This window comes from Frieseomelitta varia, unplaced genomic scaffold, assembly GCF_011392965.1.
Source record: "Frieseomelitta varia isolate USP_RPSP 00005682 unplaced genomic scaffold, Fvar_1.2 scaffold_212, whole genome shotgun sequence".
In the NCBI taxonomy this organism is placed as follows: Eukaryota; Metazoa; Arthropoda; class Insecta; order Hymenoptera; family Apidae; genus Frieseomelitta; species Frieseomelitta varia.
Window position 1 is genome coordinate 449,298 of NW_025109884.1, and position 12,633 is coordinate 461,930.

General features: G+C 31.4%; 6 protein-coding genes across 8 annotated transcripts; 4 read left to right on the plus strand and 2 right to left on the minus strand.

The window, feature by feature from the left end:
* Positions 1-6: 6 nt before the first annotated feature.
* Positions 7-1,791, plus strand: LOC122527157 (inhibitor of growth protein 5). 3 transcript variants are annotated; one of them, XM_043651091.1, is made up of 4 exons: positions 7-206; positions 708-1,160; positions 1,234-1,412; positions 1,487-1,791. In XM_043651091.1, exons 1-4 carry the CDS (start codon positions 170-172, stop codon positions 1,586-1,588), a joined length of 771 nt encoding a protein of 256 aa, XP_043507026.1. In that variant the 5' UTR covers positions 7-169; the 3' UTR covers positions 1,589-1,791. The 3 variants fall into 3 exon arrangements, with proteins under 3 accessions (XP_043507026.1, XP_043507028.1, XP_043507029.1); XM_043651093.1 differs by having other exon boundaries at positions 1,237-1,412; XM_043651094.1 differs by having other exon boundaries at positions 1,261-1,412.
* A 732-nt stretch (positions 1,792-2,523) lies between these two features.
* Positions 2,524-4,052, minus strand: LOC122527186 (beta-1,3-galactosyltransferase 6). The gene is made up of 2 exons (XM_043651146.1): positions 3,108-4,052; positions 2,524-3,034 (listed from the first exon to the last, which is right to left on the minus strand). Exons 1-2 carry the CDS (start codon positions 3,833-3,835, stop codon positions 2,749-2,751), a joined length of 1,014 nt encoding a protein of 337 aa, XP_043507081.1. The 5' UTR covers positions 3,836-4,052; the 3' UTR covers positions 2,524-2,748.
* Positions 4,053-4,178: 126 nt separating this feature from the next.
* LOC122527184 (tRNA (adenine(58)-N(1))-methyltransferase non-catalytic subunit TRM6) lies at positions 4,179-5,760 on the minus strand. The gene has a single exon (XM_043651144.1). It carries the CDS (start codon positions 5,758-5,760, stop codon positions 4,357-4,359), a length of 1,404 nt encoding a protein of 467 aa, XP_043507079.1. The 3' UTR covers positions 4,179-4,356.
* Positions 5,761-6,164: 404 nt separating this feature from the next.
* Positions 6,165-7,818, plus strand: LOC122527185 (translation initiation factor eIF-2B subunit gamma). Its single transcript, XM_043651145.1, has 4 exons — positions 6,165-6,841; positions 6,916-7,228; positions 7,303-7,532; positions 7,620-7,818. Exons 1-4 carry the CDS (start codon positions 6,165-6,167, stop codon positions 7,774-7,776), a joined length of 1,377 nt encoding a protein of 458 aa, XP_043507080.1. The 3' UTR covers positions 7,777-7,818.
* Positions 7,819-7,998: 180 nt separating this feature from the next.
* On the plus strand, positions 7,999-9,020 carry LOC122527191 (60S ribosomal protein L37). Its single transcript, XM_043651151.1, has 4 exons — positions 7,999-8,102; positions 8,507-8,642; positions 8,762-8,846; positions 8,931-9,020. The coding sequence occupies exons 1-4, from the start codon at positions 8,100-8,102 to the stop codon at positions 8,980-8,982; spliced, it is 276 nt and encodes a 91-aa protein (XP_043507086.1). The 5' UTR covers positions 7,999-8,099; the 3' UTR covers positions 8,983-9,020.
* A 395-nt stretch (positions 9,021-9,415) lies between these two features.
* LOC122527190 (mpv17-like protein 2) lies at positions 9,416-10,981 on the plus strand. Its single transcript, XM_043651150.1, has 4 exons — positions 9,416-9,939; positions 10,045-10,484; positions 10,562-10,687; positions 10,799-10,981. Exons 1-4 carry the CDS (start codon positions 9,915-9,917, stop codon positions 10,814-10,816), a joined length of 609 nt encoding a protein of 202 aa, XP_043507085.1. The 5' UTR covers positions 9,416-9,914; the 3' UTR covers positions 10,817-10,981.
* The last annotated feature ends 1,652 nt before the right edge of the window (positions 10,982-12,633 follow it).

The following is a 12,633-nucleotide window of genomic DNA, read 5'->3' on the forward strand; positions in this document are numbered from 1 at the left end:
TTATATTGGATACGCTTGGTTGGTACCCATGCTAACAGTCATTGATCGTTCTCTTTTAAGCTCTACTGATATTTTTAATGATACTGTTCTTGTGATTTCGTGTAAATAATACGTTACATTTACGTAAACGTTACGTTTTTGTTCAATTGCCGATCGAACAAATATAAATATGACAACTGCACTGTACCTTGAGCATTACTTAGACAGTAAGTGTTCACTCCGATTCTGATTTAAGGTTAAACAAAACTACACGTCTATCAAACATAGTTTGTATCAAACATAGTGATTAATTGAAATTACATTATATGTTATTTACATAGCACAGTATATTCGCAGCACTATAATTTATAGTTTTTCAATCAGTTGAAGTAGTACGAAATAATCAAATACGTAATTTGATTTTGCAAGATGAAAACGAATAAAAATATTTGTACGAGTTACTTACAATAACTTATTTTGAACTTAAAGATTATAATCTTTACGAATACAACTGAATCTGATGTCAGTCTGAGTCACTGAGACTGAATCTAATTATTCATCAAATTTTGTATATAACAACTTGTTATTTGTATGTAATTTTGTGCAAGTTTTATGTAACAACTTGAATAAACTTAAAAATTAAAACACACCAAGAATTCAATTCAATCTGATATCATTGTGACTCACTGAGAACAGGCATAATTACTCTTTAAATTTTGTTTGATCAGGTCTAGAGCACTTACCTATTGAACTACAAAGAAATTTCACTTTGATGAGGGATCTTGATGCCAGAGCCCAAGGATTGATGAAAGACATAGATAAATTAGCTGATGATTACTTGAAAAATCTGAAGAAAGAATCACCGGAAAAGAAGAAGGAACAGTTGACCCACATTCAAAATTTGTTCAATAAAGCAAAAGAGTACGGTGATGACAAAGTACAATTGGCAATACAAACATATGAACTGGTGGATAAACACATCAGAAGGTTAGACTCGGACTTGGCTAGGTTCGAAGCTGAAATACAAGACAAAGCATTGAACAGCAGTAGAGCGCAAGAGGAGAGCAATGCTAGTAAAAAAGGTAGAAAGAAATTAAAGGAAAAGGAGAAACGAAAAAAGGGTGCTGCAGGCACAACTAGCGAAGACGAGTCGAAAACAGCTAGGAAAAAGCAGAAGAAAGGTAAAATTTGTTTTGAATTTGCAATTTATCTATGGCCGTGGAAAAATTGTAATTCATTAAATGTAATGCCAAGGAGGATCTGTTGCCTCTGTTTCATCAGCCGGGGCTGTTGGTAGCGGTGCTCAGGTAGAATCGACTGCACTTGGTCATCCGGCAGATGTTTTAGATATGCCAGTAGATCCTAACGAACCAACCTATTGCTTGTGCCACCAAGTCTCTTATGGAGAAATGATCGGTTGTGACAATCCAGACGTGAGTGTATATCATTTTAAAATGCCTCTTAAATGTTTGATGATCTTTTAGTAATATTCTTTTTTTTAACATAGTGCCCCATAGAATGGTTCCACTTTGCGTGCGTTGGGTTAACTACAAAACCTAAAGGGAAATGGTATTGCCCAAAGTGTACACAAGATAGAAAAAAAAAGTAATTTCTAGAAAATGGATAGATGTGCTCATTTTTAAAACAGAAGGAGAGATTCGTGAATCGTTTCTAAAATTAAAACAATGTTTTTCACAGTTTAACATAAAAAAAAATTGTATATAAAATTATGCAAAACAAATAGGAAATTTGTAAAAACGAAAAAGAGGACATAAAGAAAGTATTAAATGATTCGGTTTATGTTGCATCTGATATTGCTAAAAAAACAATTCTTTCTTTTTACCTATTTCTCCCATGGAAATAGATATAATTTAAATGCGATTCAGATCTTACAAATTTCATGAAATTTCAATGTTACGCTAATTAATTTTTATATAATTTTTACGCAATATAAGATGTAATGAAAATGCGATCAATTAATAGCGATAAGCTATTCGTCAATTTTCTATTTTTCTTTCTAGATATATATGAAATAGTAATATGAAGTAGTATTATAAATTGTTCTCAAATATCTGTGATTCGCTCAATTGTATTAACACATTATATAAGTATTGTATCAAAGTAAACAAATTACATTACTGTTTTTATATTTTATAAATATAAATGATGACGTATAGAGAGATAATGAATATAATTTCTTTTATTGAAATAAAATGTAAAATTGTAAATGTAAAATTTGATATATTATATAATATATATTTATAATATATTAAATTTGATATATAATATATATTATATAATATGAATTTGATGTATTATATAATATATGATGTATATATTATATATATGTATTTAATATATATAATATATATATTATATACGTAATAATTGTATAGTAATTGTGAGAAAAATATATTTGATTTATAAAAATGAGTTTCTAATTTCTGTTTCTATTCAAACATATATGCAAAAAATTACTAAAATCTTAATTTATTTATTGCAAAAAAAGTATTAATGTGAAATGCATGCTTTAATACGATAATATTCGAATTATTCATTTATTGGCTTTTCTCGTTTAACTAACCGCAAAAACTATAAAACATCATTGCTTAAATAGAAATATTACAGACACGTTGATATAAATAAAAAATTTATGATGTTGGTATTTACCAACAACAAATTTAGTTTTAGTGATAAAATATATGTAATACTTTTAAAATAGGTGATGACTAGAATATCAAATATATTAAAAAAAAGGAAGTTTGGTTGTTATGGAATATCCGATTGTAAATTGCAACACTGACTAGGTGGAACTGTCCAATTGTATTGATAGCTCATACGAGTTCTTATTTCTTTTATGCATAATGCTCCAGACGCTTGATAATATTCGTGCATGTTTTTCATGTTCTCAATGGTCTGTTTGTGTGTAACTATATACTGATTGGAACATCCACGCGATCTGTACTCCGTATCAAAACGTACGTCGTGTTTTCGTTCAATGTTCGCCAGTGGTGCTATCCAAAGACCGACAGACACATCCTCTGCTTTATACAATCTAAAAATATGGTAAGAGCCATTAGACATAATGCTCAATGACAGTTCATTTTCATATTATTATATTGTCATACTTTAAAATGTCTGCATTTGTAGCAATAAACTTTACTAAATTATAAGACAAGATATATCCCCCTCCAAGTGCATAAGGAAGATAGTAGTCGCACAGTATCCAATCTGTCTCTTTCCATGGCCCGCTTCTTTTCACTTGTGCTTTTCCATTAAAAAATCCCCAATACAATTCCTTCCTTGTCCCTTTTCCATCCCATTTGTCTAGCTCTTTTAAAATCTTGTGTACCAGAGCAAATGTATCGTCGTCACATTTCATCAGAAAGTCAAATTCATAAAATCCATGGATTTCATTAAGTGCATACAAAAGTTTCTTCGTCAGAGTTCCATAAGAATCTGGCAGTCTTGATAACAATAGTAAGTCATCAAACTTCTGCTTCTCAGACTGTAAGGTTTCTCTTTGTTCCTGTTGTAAATTTGATGTTCCCACTACAAAGAAGTGCTTGACCGTGGCTTGCTTTTGGGCCAGCCATGTTTTTCTGATAGTGGCTCTTCGTTCTAGATTATCCGGACTAGAGAATACAAGTATTATAAGCCTAACTTTCGGCTTGTTCCTTACCTCTTGCTCGTTGGAGGAACATCTTGTAGAAGACAAATAATGTATACATAAAAAAACAATTAACAGCATGATCAGCAAAGTTGAGATGTTTAGTTTCATGTGTAATTTTTTCCTGATCATCATGAAGAGACTTTTCGAAGATGGTTTTAACGGTAAAATCATCACGGAATTCATTTAGTAAACACATTTATATTCGCATTCTTAACCTGTCGAATACTACCTTCTCACGTGCAACACTCGATAAATCGACATTTTTCTTAGATGCTTAACTTTTAAATCGTCGTGATCGATTACGTAAACATTTTTCGAAAAAAAAATCTTACTTCTTTTTATATTAACATTCAAATAAATTTTATGCGAAAAATTGACAACGGGAAACCTAACTTTATTGACAAACAGAATCAGCTGTTTCCTACTTTCTAACTTTAACCAATTACTCCCACTTCTATTGCCATCAAAATCTTCAAATCACCAGAGATAGTTAAAATCGGAATTAAGCTAATATAAGCACGCAAAATATAAAATAGCATTTCTTTATTGTTCACAAAAATTTTGTCCAATGTAAATATAAAGCACTTATAAAAAGTATATTGCTGTTTGCACAAGTTACTTATAATCTAAGATACAACTTACAATATTACTTAAACTTATAAATTTATTCGGATAAATAAATATTTTGTTAAAAATGTAATTTATTATTGAACTAAGTATCCACTTAATAAATAACCCCCAGTGTCACTGGTTAAAATATCAGGGTGCGTTCTATCTGGCAATACCTGATACGAACGCAAGAAGTTAGAGAGAAGTCTTAGATTAATAACATTCTGTTTTTGTTTTAACATCATGTAAGTTTCTTGTAATGGCTCTCGATGTGCGTGATATATTGCAAACGGTCTAGAGAATCCCAGAAATGGTAGAAGAGCTGTGACGATATTCAAAGGGTGCTCTTTAGCCACAATCACCAATCCTCTGGCTTTAGAACCTTTAACAAGTTCCACTGCATACTGTGTCTCCATTAACCACTTTGGTTTCTTTACAACAGTGACTTTTACAGCTTCATGTGTATCACTTTCATCTCGTTTACGTTTCAAACTACCATTAGTGCTATGTTCAACCTTATCATTTGACTCATTGATGTTGTTTAAGTTTCCCTCTTTCATATCTGTCTCTTCAATTTGTGAGATTTCATTATTTACTAGGCTCTCATCATCATTTTTGCTTTCATTTTCTTTTATCTTATTTATACAATTGTTATGAACTTTCTTGGAGATTTTATCTAACACAGCACTCTCACCTTGATAATATAATCTCAAAAAACTGTAAATGTTAACATTAATTAATCTGTCTAATTGTTCCCTAGGGAAATTCATGGCATTGACAAGTGCAAGCTGAGGAACATTCCCAGGATGTAAATTAATCAAATGTCCTTCTGTATTTGCACCAATTCTGTTCAACATTGCAGCTGCAGGCATACCATGTGAACCACTGTCATACAATATGTACAAACCATCTGACTGAACGTCACTGTATGACAACAACTGTGACAAAGAGTCCATTCTTAAGTTTCCAATTTTGTTGTGATCCAACTGAAAGTACACATCGTGCAATAAGCTTATATTAGGTTTCCATATTGTTATATATCTGAGATACTTCTGCTCCTTTTTTTTCAAATATTTCTCCTGCGAATATTCGGTTCTATCCAGGAAAGACTTATTGTTCTCAATTAGACTACCCACTATTTCTTTACCAGTTTTGCCAGATTCTTGAAGGCGAAGTATTTCCTCCTTAGAAAGCTTCTGTGATGTGCCATCGTCTACAATAGTACGATTGTCATTACCACTTGGTAATTCACTTAATAAATCGTTCAACGACTCGGTTTCTAATACTTCTTTTAAGAAATACGTCCGTTTCCCTTTTTTCACTGGGATCATCTCGAAGGTAGTCCAGAAAGTTTTGCCAATAATCTCGTGCATTTGCACTGTGTCTCTTCCTAAGGTCAAGATACCATTCGTAGCTACCTTATAAATCTTTTTAAAGTTCTGCTTTTTTATAATCACGTACTTTCCCACAGTGATTATATCATCTTCGTTTTCGCACATGTTTCGTCTCTGTTCTTTTCAGATTCGGTATTTCTATAGTGTAGGTTATGATAGCTATGACTAATTCCTTGATATAAATTCACGTAAATTACGTGCGATACTTTTCGTAATATCTTTATTTTTATGCAATTCCGCAATTTCTGTTTCAGAATACTGCGGCTATTTAAATATGATTTTAACCTAACCTAAGAACACTGTTATTAATTACCATCGCATTGATGATGCTTACACCGTCTGTCACTAGAGGTTATTAAAGTTGCATCGAGAGAAAGACATTCATAATTTCATTTTTCTTTCTTTATTGTACGTTTTATCATCAGTCTTTGATTTTTGTGTGTATACAGCAAACACTTTTCCTTTTATAATACTTTAATGTATGTTGTTACAGTTGTTCAGCAAAAGGAATGTTCCCTTATAAAGAATTTCAAGCAGTTGTGCTTGCTGCTGGAGGAGGATCCCGCATGACTGAGCTTACTCGTGGCCAATATAAATGTTTGTTACCAATTGGAAATCTACCAATGCTTTGGTATCCCCTTCAACTGTTGGAACGTGTCGGCTTCAAAGAAGCTATTGTTATTATAGCTGAATCTATGGAACGCAATGTTTCTTTAGCCTTGAATGATTTGAATCTTAAAATTAAGACAGACATTGTTGCTGTGAAAAATGCAGAAGATTTGGGAACTGCAGATTCGATCAGGCTTATTCACGAAAAGATTTACACAGATTTTTTGGTGATCTCCTGCGACTTGATTACAGATGTGGATATATGCGAAATCTTGAATCTTTATAGGAAACATAATGCTAGTATCACAGCATTGATGTTACCTGCTCCTAAAGTACCAGATGACTTCATAACACCAGGCCCGAAGAACAAACAAAAGCCTGAAACTGACTTAATTGGCATTTGCAATGAGACTGGACGTTTAATTTTCTTAGCATCAGCCTCAGACTTTGAAGAAACAATAGAAATTTCACAATCATTTCTTAAGAAATATCCAAGTTTTACTATGCATTCTAGATTAATGGATTCTCATTTGTATGTCATTAATAAATGGGTTTTAAATTTTCTAGTGCAGAATAAGTAAGCAGAACTGCAAAATACTGTTAACAATGCAATTTCTTCTTAATAATTTAACATTTTCTTTTTTTTTTTAGAAATTTTACCACATTAAAGGGTGAACTCCTGCCATATATTGTTAGGAAACAATTTTCAAAACCTCCCAAGCAATATGTGGATGATAAAAATACCTCTATAGTACAAACGAATTCAAAAGATGTCATCTACCGTTTTGCAGTTGAGAAACCACTCGATGAATTAATCAGAAAAATGTCAGCATACAACGATCATGACACTGATTTAGAAGATACATATCATGGGGATATAATACGGTGTTATGCTTACGTTGGTGATGGAAAATTTGGTTTGAGGGCAAATACTATACAAATGTATCACCTCGCTAATACAAAGGTGAAAATAAATACAATTTATTTGAATTAATAATTTTATTTCAATCATTAATATTAATAGAATCAATATTTTAGATATCAGAATGGTGGAATAATGACAACAATGAACAGCCTTCTGTACCAATTATTGCTCCTACAGCAACGATACATAGCACTCAAATACAAGATTGTAGAGTGGACAATAATGCTCTTATTGAGGAAAAAACATCTCTCAAACATACTCATATTGGACCACATGTTACTGTTGAATCAAAGACTAGAATATCACAGAGTGTTTTAATGGAATCCGCAATTATCAAGCAACGGTATTATATCTGTTATGCTAGTTGAATTTCGCACTCAAGAATCAGTTGTAAAGGTAATAGTTGTCATTTATAAATCATTTATTGCAGATGCGTAATACAAAATTGCATATTAGGCAGTGGTTGTATCATCGAAGAAGGTACTGAATTGAAGGACTGTATAGTTGGCTATAAACAAGTTGTATCAGCTGGAAGTCAATATTCTCGCGAAGTCCTTACTGATGCAGATGACTTGATAGTAATTTAATACATTATATTCAATAAGAATAAATATATTTGTCTTTATGAAGTTAGTTTATTATTGTAATAATATTTTTCCGGAATGGTATAAATGTTTTTTAATATAACAATATAATATTACACATAAATTTAGATTAAATAATAAAATTAAATAAATAAATCATATAATTGTACAGTAAAAGTTCGTCGCCTCTGATATGGCGAGTTTCTAACATAGCTACATGGAAATACGAATTTTTGTTGAAAAGTAATTTCAAATGAGAACCACTGCCCTCGCGAGTTTGGCGCACTTGATGTAACCTTCTTTCCTACGTTGCTTTTCCATATAAAATGGTGAGTATGTACTCGTATCTTTTAAATCTGAATATTCTAAAGCAATCGTAAATGTTATTCATTTAGGGAATACTTCAAATTACTTTTTATTATATCTATTATTATATCTAAAAATATTTAAAAATCGTTTCGATAAATGTTTCTCATATCAGTACGATATAAATATTAGATGATGATTGAGGTTGCGTATAGAAATGTTTATGACTTGATATTAGATCTCAATTTTTCAACGTAAGTTAAATAACTCTGTATTATTACAACAAAAATTAGTATGAAGCTAGTAATGATTTCAGAAACGTATGAACATTCATAATGGATTGAGGTTATGTTTACTAATATTTATGAAATCAAATGCAAATCGCAAAGTAGTGACTAACGTTGATTAATGTTATTGACTTTTATAGACAAAGGGTACATCGAGCTTTGGTAAGCGGCGGAATAAAACGCATACATTATGTAGGCGTTGCGGCCGCAGTTCCTACCACATCCAAAAATCGCAATGTGCTCAATGTGGATACCCACAGAAGAAAATGCGATCATGTAGGATTGAATTTTGTATTAACAAACGATACTAGTAGTTAATTTACGAATATTCTCTATGAATTATCAGATCATGAATTATCAATAGTTCTGTAACTATTATGTTTGCTTTATTTCAGATAACTGGTCTATAAAAGCGAAAAGGAGGAAGACTACGGGAACTGGACGACTACGCTACCTAAAAATCGTCCGTCGTAAATTCAAGTAAGCATGAAACTAACACCAAATAAATGACTAGTTTTGAATAATTGAAAAACAATCATTGTCTCTTTTGCATTTCTTTTCCAGGAATGGATTTAGGGAAGGTTTGCCGAAACCTAAATCAGTTCAAACTAAATAATTCTTGTAATATTTCTTATAATAAATAATCTAAAATATGTATTAATTACACATTAATGCATAAATTCCATTTTAGATTTTAATAAAATGCAATTACAATCAAGTATGATAATGTTCGTACTTTGAACTTTGTTTTGAAATAAGTTACTGCGGCTATTTTTATAGTTTTTGGCGAATAAAGTCCAAAAATTTCGGTTTTGGAATACAAAAATTACTTAAAAATTTATGCATAACTAGCATATAACTTGCACGTTGTATAGATATTCAACGTTAAACTCATTATCATATTAATCTTTTATTGCTCATGCAGTTTTCAACAAAGTGCTAATTTGTTTATATTTATCTGAAGATTTATGTATATTGTACATATTCACGTAAATTATACAATATGCATAAATTTCTAAAATCTTTCTTTTTTGGGTTCTACTTTACTGTCGCATGTTATAGGAAAAACTCGCAAATTTCACCTAAAAACATAGTAATTCAGTGTTTTCCAAATAAGGATTACAAAAGATTACAAGTATGAAATATTGAATGGTGGGGATGACAGAGGATCCACTGCGCAGACGCGGCGCAACTTTCGATTGCATTCCGTCTTATAATAATCGCGATTTCGCAAATTTCTATTCAGTAACGCGTAGATTTATATTGCAAACTGCTAACTTACATCTATTTTTAAAATCTGTGTGAAAGATATCCGATCTTTTAGTACCGGTATGTTATCGGGCTACATCCGACCGCGGTTTTGTCTTCACAAACATCAACGAATCAAAATCTGTATGATTATCCAACGTTGTTCAAGGAAGTAAAAAAGGATTTAAAGAAGCTAACACTTTAAATAAAATACGAGAAAGACGATTTTCCTGATATATTAATATATCATAAACCAACACAAAAAGTAACTACTTAATAGAATCTAAGCTCAACACGCAAATGACTGTTTGGGGTAAATTGTTTGGTAAGTATCGCAAATATTCAAACATCTTGAAATTTTTAAATAGTCAGAAAATTTCGAAATTGATTTTCAAGTTTCAATTAATAAACACGCATGTGAAAATTTTAGGCAAGTACCTTTTGGTGACTAACACTGTGAGCTGTGGTTTGATGATGGCTGCAGGGGACGTTATTCAACAACGCAACGACTATTTAAGGAAGTACGATGTACCTACTGGGACATATGTAATGGCAGCATCCCCAAATGCAGAACGAAAGTTTCACAATTCAAGAAATTCTGACGATTATATACACGACTACGAGCGAACTAAAAACATGACCATCGTGGGTCTGCTTCAAGGTCCTTTTCATCACTGGTTTTATATGATATTGGACAGAGTAATTCCTGGGAAAACCGCACTGTCTGTTATCAAGAAGACCTGTCTAGACCAAAGTATAGCCAGTCCAACTTGTCTGGGAATATTTTTCATCGGTCTTGGCCTTTTAGAACATCGCAATATAGAAGAGATCCGCGAGGAGATGAGACTGAAATTATACGATACGTGGAAGGTATATATGCTCATACATTATTATATGACACAATCGGACTATATTTGTAAATTCATTTTTGTTCTATTTGTGTTCAGGTTGACTGTTGCTTTTGGCCTCCAACGCAGTGCATAAATTTTTTATTTGTACCTCTTCATTATAGGGTGCTCTACATCAATTTTATGACAATGATCTATGACATTTTTCTATCATACATGAAATATGTAAGTTTCAATCAGTTTTATTAATATAATAATATAATAAGCTTTTTCTTTAAGAGATATTCTTATTATTCTCTTTTGCATTAAACTCACTTGTTACATTTTCTGTTGTAGGATGCGCAATATGAATGACAAAAAAACCTCAAAAATAGTCTGTTATAATATAATATAAATAATTATATTTTTAGGTGATCAGCTGTAATTTCTAATATTTTTGTGAGTATACATTATATAGAATGTACGATAATCAACGTAAAAAGATATCAGAAATAAAGAAGCTCCTATTTTTGTACAAAACGAAAATATCGTCCATAAGTTTAACATCCTACTATCGGTTATTAATTGGAATTAGATGGCGATAACGGATAGAAATAGAAAAATTAACGCACACGCTTAAAACATTCTGTTACGCTTGTTTAATCGTCGAAATTTACACTGGCGTCTCGGAGGTTTTGAAATGCTCCCTCAACTCCGAATGGTGTTTATCAATATTATCAATGCGCAACTGTCTGATGCATCTTGGAGGAATTTTTATTCTGTTTCCTTATCGTTCGTAACAACAGTCCATCGGATGCAACATATGTTTATTAGAGTGACAACTTCTGTTTGTCAATTGGCGACAATGGGATTACAAAGTCTTCTAAGCCGTCGGTCGCCAGTAAGCAAACATCCATCATTGATGTGAAAATACAAATAATAAACCGGGCAAACAATAAACAAAACTGACAAACAGACGAGTCGATGCATTTACACAAAAATTGAAGAGATATTCTTTAAAATTAACTTTTATGGGTGAAACTTAATCGAAGCAATAAGAGAGTATCTTCGTTTGTCGTGTTTCATATTTGTTTATTTCTCTCTGTTAATATATTAATTTCATCGCAAATAACTTTCTAATTAGTTACGCGAATTAGATACTGCTAAAAAAAACTATTATAAAAAAATACTTTAATAAGAGAATATTGATCAATAAAAATTTCAAGAATTTGCATAATAGATTTAACTTAGAATTAAAATTCGATCGATGACACATTTATTGATAATTCAAAGTAATCTGTCGTTCCTTTGTTAGCTTTTAAATCTGATTAATTCTATTAGTTCATCTACTGGAATAAGTTAAAGGTCATATTTATCTTTATATAAAAAAAGAAACAAATATGAAAAGTGGACTGCTATATTTCACAGTTACGGTAAAAATATAAAAATAGATAACAAAAAGATGTTAAAACATTCGTGTACGCAACAAAAATTCAGTAAATGTTTGTTTACGATTAAATGTTACGATCCGTGGTTGAACTGTTTGCGAAATGGAGGGAGATCCAAAACTCGGGCAGTGCCGAGAAGCATCAGAGCTGAAAAAATTTTGCAAAAAACTTTGTCAGATAGAAATTGAAACTTGTCGCTCATGAAAGGATTTGAACACTTGTAGAAAAACTCTTGAACATTTAAAAACTTAATTAAGTCTACAATGAAACATTGGTTACTGTTTACGTTTAAAACAAATTTGAAAATATATATATAGAGGCTACAAGATATTCATTGCAAATAGTCATACAATAGTCATGTCTCATTACAATGCAAACTGAAATTTACATTTGTTTCCAAGTATACGAATATTTTCATGAGCCACGTTTACGTGTCTTACGATGAATGAGTATTTTCACGTAAAATAATCTTCGAAATTCACATACCGGTCAACTTATACCTCGATTGGAAGTAATAAAAAATATTATCTTTACATAATCTAATTGTTAAAAGATTTTCAATAATATTTGAAATTTTAAGTGAAAAGTAAGTGTGCGTAAGTTTACGTGGATTATTTACGTGGCGAAAAGGAGGAGACGGAAGATACCTCATTTTTTAATAATTATTTAAAAAGGCAAAATGTATAAAAAATATAGAGGAAAATCGATTACGAGAGAATTACCGGTTCCAATAGTGTACATCGT

Excerpts from the sequence above, each read along its gene's own strand:
- LOC122527157 (XM_043651091.1), top strand. The coding sequence starts at position 170 with ATGACAACTGCACTGTACCTTGAGCATTACTTAGACA. Across the intron at positions 207-707 it reads CCTTGAGCATTACTTAGACA|GTCTAGAGCACTTACCTATT; the intron begins GTAAGTGTTCAC and ends TTGTTTGATCAG. Across the intron at positions 1,161-1,233 it reads TAGGAAAAAGCAGAAGAAAG|GAGGATCTGTTGCCTCTGTT; the intron begins GTAAAATTTGTT and ends TGTAATGCCAAG.
- LOC122527186 (XM_043651146.1), bottom strand. The coding sequence starts at position 3,835 with ATGAATTCCGTGATGATTTTACCGTTAAAACCATCTTCGAAAAGTCTC. Across the intron at positions 3,035-3,107 it reads ACAAATGCAGACATTTTAAA|ATTGTATAAAGCAGAGGATG; the intron begins GTATGACAATAT and ends CCATATTTTTAG.
- LOC122527184 (XM_043651144.1), bottom strand. The coding sequence starts at position 5,760 with ATGTGCGAAAACGAAGATGATATAATCACTGTGGGAAAGTACGTGATT.
- LOC122527185 (XM_043651145.1), top strand. The coding sequence starts at position 6,165 with ATGTTCCCTTATAAAGAATTTCAAGCAGTTGTGCTTGCTGCTGGAGGA. Across the intron at positions 6,842-6,915 it reads AATTTTCTAGTGCAGAATAA|AAATTTTACCACATTAAAGG; the intron begins GTAAGCAGAACT and ends TTTTTTTTTTAG. Across the intron at positions 7,229-7,302 it reads ATCACCTCGCTAATACAAAG|ATATCAGAATGGTGGAATAA; the intron begins GTGAAAATAAAT and ends TCAATATTTTAG.
- LOC122527191 (XM_043651151.1), top strand. Across the intron at positions 8,643-8,761 it reads ACAGAAGAAAATGCGATCAT|ATAACTGGTCTATAAAAGCG; the intron begins GTAGGATTGAAT and ends GCTTTATTTCAG. Across the intron at positions 8,847-8,930 it reads ATCGTCCGTCGTAAATTCAA|GAATGGATTTAGGGAAGGTT; the intron begins GTAAGCATGAAA and ends TTTCTTTTCCAG.
- LOC122527190 (XM_043651150.1), top strand. The coding sequence starts at position 9,915 with ATGACTGTTTGGGGTAAATTGTTTG. Across the intron at positions 9,940-10,044 it reads TGTTTGGGGTAAATTGTTTG|GCAAGTACCTTTTGGTGACT; the intron begins GTAAGTATCGCA and ends TGAAAATTTTAG. Across the intron at positions 10,485-10,561 it reads AATTATACGATACGTGGAAG|GTTGACTGTTGCTTTTGGCC; the intron begins GTATATATGCTC and ends ATTTGTGTTCAG.